At 43.6% G+C, this 6,000-nt stretch overlaps 1 protein-coding gene across 1 annotated transcript in view; it reads left to right on the forward strand.

Annotated features, from left to right (window-relative positions):
* COL4A4 (collagen type IV alpha 4 chain) overlaps positions 1–5,687 on the forward strand; it is a gene marked incomplete at its 5' end in the record, with an annotated part of 129,668 nt that extends 123,981 nt beyond the window's left edge. Inside the window, 3 exons of the mRNA XM_075068978.1 lie at positions 590–745; positions 2,385–4,320; positions 5,598–5,687. Coding sequence (XP_074925079.1) covers positions 590–745; positions 2,385–2,548 — 320 coding nt within the window. The remainder of the gene's footprint in view (positions 1–589; positions 746–2,384; positions 4,321–5,597) is intronic.
* Between the last annotated feature and the right edge of the window lie 313 nt (positions 5,688–6,000).

Here is a 6,000-nt window from a genome sequence, read left to right on the forward strand (position 1 = left end):
TCTGTCCCTAGAAGTGGGGAGGAAGAGGGAAGAGAAGAGGGAAGTGGGAGCTACATGTTTATGCATATAACCTCTGTAGATGAGGGCTGTTTTCATGCAAAGCTTAGACCGCAGTCAGTTCAAGAACCAGTTCAAGTGAAGTTAGCAGAGTTTGCACATTCCACAAGCCCAGTTACATTGGCTGAAGGAGTTAAACATCTTAGTCATAGTAGCTCTGGATTTTTTCTATATGTATGGAGAAAACAAGGACATTGAAATACAAAGTCCCCACTGCAATGAAGCTGCATCACCAAACAGCTGGGAGCTGGGGAGGGGAGGGCAGCCAGCAGCACAAAGCCAACATGGACACCATGCAGATAGCACTCACCTGGCCTCTTACTGATTGTGGAGGATCCCAGTGGTTTGGAGGGGTCTATCCCATGGAGACTTCCTCCCCTGTATTATCTTGAAGTAGGATTTAGGACAACATTTTCTAACACACCTGGGTCACTTAGGATCCTACTTCCCATTGAAATTCGGTGGAACTTAAGCACCTCTGAAAAGATGACCCTTTGTGAGTGCATTATTAATATCCATTGTTTTGTTTTAGGCCTGCCTGGCAATCCTGGCCCTCCCGGAAAGACTATCTTTGTGACAGGCGATCCAGGGGAATTTGGTGTTCCAGGTGCACCCGGTATTCCTGGCCAGCCAGGGCAGCAAGGAGCCAAAGGCTTTCCAGGAAATCGAGGAGGAGGCGGCCTGAAAGGTATGATTTCAAGTGTATGGTTTTGTTTGAGTGAATACCTGACTTCAGGCAGATTTTTCTGAGTATCTGCATTATGGTAACTTCCCATTTTCGAGAAATTACCTACTCAGTCTTCACATTTTTAAAAGTAAGAATTGTGGGCCAGATCATACACCATAGACCCATGTGCTCTTGGGGATCTGCTTCCAACAAAGTGAAAGGGGAGGGTCAGGCTCCTCTGGTCACTGTCCTGTTGTGGATCTCCACATGGGGACAGGTGCTGAGCCAGGAACAGGAGGGTCTGGGAAGGAGCCAAGTGAACACACAGTATGCAAAAGATATATAAATGGGTGGAACAGAACGAAGTGGAGCAGCCATCATGAAGAATCTCTTGACTACCACCTGAGGTGGAACAACAGCTATACCAGGGGAAAGATCTGTGCCTAGACTAGGAAGGTGTCCAGTCTGTGAATGAAACTTATTGAAACATTTCTGAGGGTGAGACTTTATCTGTACTCAGTTGTATTACTGTATTAGATTTGCATGTATATTTTTTATTTTACTTGGTAAATCACTTTGTTCTGTCTGTCACTACTTGTAACCACTTAAATCCTAATTTCTGTATTTAATAAAATCACTTTTTACTTATTAATTAACCCAGAGTATGTATTAATACCTGGTGGGGCGGGGGGCAAACAGTTGTGCATCTCTCTTTATCAGTGTTACAGAGGGCGAACAATTTATGAGTAAAATGGATTTATTTGGGGTTTGAACCGCATTGGGAGTTGGATATCTGAGTGTTAAAGACAGGAACACTTCTGTAAGTTGCTTTCAGTCAAGCCTACAGCTGTTAGGGGATAGGGCTCAGACCCTGGGTCTGGGTTTGCATCAGGCTAGCGGGTCTGGCTCAAACCAGGCAGGGCACTGAAGTCCTAAGCTGCCAGGGCAGGAAAGCAGCACTGCTCCAGTAGAACCATAGTGCCAGGGAGCTATAAAAGCTGCAGGGTGCCATGGAACCAATGCAAAGGCACATATCTTCACTATGGAAGGCTCTGTGCCTTCAAGCAGGTTCATGAGTGTTGGGGTATGTCTACACTACTCGCAAGATCAGCGGGTAGTGATCGATCTATTGGGGATCGATTTATTGCGTCTAGTGTAGTCGTGATAAAATCGATCCCTGATCGCTCTGTCATCGACTCCAGAACTCCACCACACACGAGAAGTGGAAGCGGAGTCGATGGGGGAGCGGCAGCGGTCGACTCACCGCCGTCCTCACGGCCAGGTAAATCGACCTAAGATACACGAACTTCAGCTACACTATTCACGTAGCTGAAGTTGCGTATCTTAGGTCAACTCCCCCCCTAGTGTAGACTGAGCCTTGCAGGGCTTGCTGCTTCTGTTGGACAGGAGCAGTACATAGAGTCAGCTCTCCCCATGCAGGAGTCGTCACAGGAAACTCCATGAGGGGTTTTCCTGTGGGAGAGCAAAATCTGACCCCCAGCTATTTTGCACAGAACAGTAACTAGTCAGGAACCTGATGTCTGACCTCACTGCTGTTGTGTTCTGTGCTTTCAGCATCACAAGGGGTCAGCAGATTTAACTGCTCAGTGCAAGTACTAGTGACAAAAACTCACCTCTCACTTTTTTTTTTTTTTTTTAGGTCCAATGGGAAACCCTGGCCCCCAGGGTCCCCTTGGTCCTTTTGGGCCATCTGGGGATCGAGGTTTTCAAGGACAACCTGGCCCTCGAGGTCCCGAAGGTACTTTTGAACAACACATGGTTCTTTGCCATGCAGCAGTGTGTGTGCCAGCCACTCAGCCTTGATAAGCTTTTATCTTAATAGCTGTACAGAATACTTTTATATAGTGTTCGCTTGCATGAAAAGAGTTTATAGCAACCTGACAAAATGCTGGCTGTCCACTCACTTGGGATGAGGAAATATCATTGAGTAAGTTAGATATAATTCTTTTATTATTATTTATTATTATTATTGTAATCAGTCTTCACTGATGAAGTATGTGCCTAGTCTGGTGAATTTTCCTGAGTTGTGCAAGGCTGATTTAAAATGGTAGTTGTAGCCTTCAGTTACATAGAACATTTTTGAATCACTGAAACAATTTAATAAATGATCATTTTCTTCTGATACTTGCAATAGTTTGCAAGACTAGAGAGCATGAGCATGTCAGGCGAGGCCTCTTGCAAAGATGTACCAAATGTAAACAGATGCTATTTGCTGTAAAAGAGACAAAAGTTCATACGGCGTATTTCATCACCCAATTTTCCTTTCCTATATTATCTTTCTCAAGTAACATTCATTAAGCACAATATCTTAATATCCAGAATACTACATACCACAGTATCAAAATTCCAGTACACAGTAAGGAGTCTTACCTTTGCCTGTTGCATCAAAATAAGAAGCTCTGGGGAGAATTAATATATTCTAAATCAATAAGGGAGTTTCTCAGGATTAGAAAATGTAATATATATTTTATTTACCAATTAAAAATTCTTAGCGATAAAGAACGGATGCTTTGTAATCATGCAAATCTGAAAAGTAGTTTAGAATATAGTCATTTCATCTAATCATATGTGATGCTTTCTTTGCTGAGTGCTGTACCAATTTCTACCCCTGTGGGAATAAGGGATGAATACAAAGTATTGTGGGCCAAATCCTTAGGTCCTTACTTAGTTTTTAACTCAGCTGTTATTTCATATGCCAAGTAAGAGTTTGATTCAATACAGACTAAGTATATAGTAAAAGCTGAGATCCAGATCACCTTCTATTACAGGAGGCGCCCAGAAGGGCAGGAGAAAACAGATTCCAGTCACAGAATTCCCTGCAAACCATTCATTGTCCAGGTTTATGAAGAGGGGATGAACTGATACAGGGGATCTGTGAGAGAGGGCAGCCTGAGGCCAACTCTTGCCTATGTTACACCAGCCCTGCCCTTCTGGCTTTTCGGTAACAGCTGTGGGGAGCCACAAGGAACTATTTTATCTCCCTGATATAGCTGCATGGAATGCAGAGGTCAGTTCACCAAAGAAGGGCTCTGGAGACATGTTCTGTCCCTGCTCCTACTTCAATCATATATGCAGCACCTTTTTGTACAAAACCACAATGGAGGAGCATCTCTGGGGTATGTAAATACATGACAGAGGTGGTATCTCCGCTAACATATAGTCATGGGGAATGCCTCACATAGAAAGGCCTCTCCCCAGGTGGTTCCCAGTGAAAGGACTTAGCCCTGAGCAAGGACCTTGGGATTTGGCACTGTGTGAACTGGTAAATCTAGAAGAGTTTGCACATCACACAAAGCACCTCACCATTCAACAATACCATGTATTACAAAATCACATTGATTTTGGATTCCTTTTTGTTCTTGTGAAAACTATTTACAGGCAGCATTCTAAGACATGTACTTTATATTTTGCCATTATTATTTATATCAGCATGAATAATGTCAGATTCATACAAACTATTTCAGTTCTCATTCCATCCCTTGTTCTCATTTACATGCTTGAAACTTGTTTCAATCCTGCTTGGCAATGGCTGGCATGGTCTGCTTTCCATTTGATGAATCCTTCAGGTTGCAGAGGTAAGCTGGAGAATGCCTTATTAACCAAATATTTGTTCTGCATGTCTGGGTTTCTTCCTGTACATTCCATACTCCCTGGATAGTAGTGCCATAGCTGGCAGCTAAGAATGACAGATATCATTATAACAGGCTGATTATAATCAATTTTAACATAGCTGGGTTGTGTTTACAGGCAGAGTAATCCTGTACTATGCCGAGGAGCCCCACAATAAAGTGTCAAATATGTGTACATAGAATTCGGTATGCAAGTATATAAAATACAAGTGTTTTCTCTTAAGTGATCTGTCATATCTATTGTATTTCATTTTATCTGCTGTCACAGCAGACTCTTCCTAAATGAAGACAACTAGCCAAGACCCCAGTCCTGCTATCAGATCAGTGGAAGCAGACACTGACCCCCCCCAACTTTGAACTAATACAATAAGTCTTCTAGACCAGTGTTTCCCAAACTTAGGATGCCACTTGTGTAGGGAAAACCCTTGGCAGGCCGGGCCAGTTTGTTTACCTGCCCCATCCACAGGTCTGGCCGATCGCTGCTCCCACTGGCCACGGTTCACTACTCCAGATCAATGGGAGCTGCTGGAAGCGGCGACCAGTACATCCCTTGGCCCGTGCCACTTCCAGCAGCTCCCATTGGCCCGGAGCAGCAAACTGTGGCCACTGGGAGCTGCAACTGGCCGGACCTGTGGAGGGGGCAGGTAAAGAAATTGGCCCAGCCCGCCAAGGGCTTTCCCTACACAAGCGGCATCCCAAGTTTGGGAAACACTGTTCTAGAAAATGTACTTATTACAGAATGCAAATGGTGAACAATACTAAGCAACAAATAATACATAAACTGTAGCCATTCGCTCGTGGCTTTCATTTAAAGTGAGTGAGTAATGTGGGATAGAACCCCTGCTCCCTTACGCCCAGGCTGTATGTGGAGACATTCTCAGCTGCCTTCAGAGCATAGACAAGGCAGTATGTACTTTAACATGTGCTCAATGGAGTTAAAGCCTATGTTCCACTCAGGCTTCAGCTCACCCAGTTTAGCACACATTGTCTACACTAGATTTTTAAAATGTATTAGCTAGCACATGCTAACAATACACCTTTAAATCCTACGCTAGACACAGTCTGAAAGGAGAGTTAACCCCTATGTATCTCATGGATTAAAGGTTTGGGAACCCAGCCCCAGAAATGCAGTAGAATATCAAAAGCAATTAAAAGGGGAAAGTTGATCTCCCAAAGATTTTTGTTCCAATTTGTGTTATTTTAATTTTATTGCATAATTGCAGGTGACCCTGGTGAACCAGGAGAAACAGAACACTCCCCATGTCCCAAGACGCCAGGTCCTCGTGGAGTAATAGGACAAAGAGGAGCGGAAGGGTCTATAGGATTTCCAGGGCCAATAGGTTACCCTGGACCCTCAGGTAAGGCCTGTGATTTAAATACTTGGTAATTTAAGACAAACAGAACATTTAAGGCTTTGAGAAGTGTATTCTCTGCTCTCTTCATGCAAAGCTGTGTGGAGTGTACAGGGGTAGGAAGAGGAGGAAGGGGTGTTTAATATTTTGTCCAAAATGTTTTAGGCATTTTTCTCCTTTTATTTCTTGTATATGGCACAATGGCTAGGCTCATCAATAAGACAGTGAGAGATTTATTTGGAATTTTAACATATACATGTCATTCTTGGTCAGT

This window comes from Chelonoidis abingdonii, chromosome 8, assembly GCF_003597395.2.
Source record: "Chelonoidis abingdonii isolate Lonesome George chromosome 8, CheloAbing_2.0, whole genome shotgun sequence".
Taxonomy (NCBI): domain Eukaryota; kingdom Metazoa; phylum Chordata; order Testudines; family Testudinidae; genus Chelonoidis; species Chelonoidis abingdonii.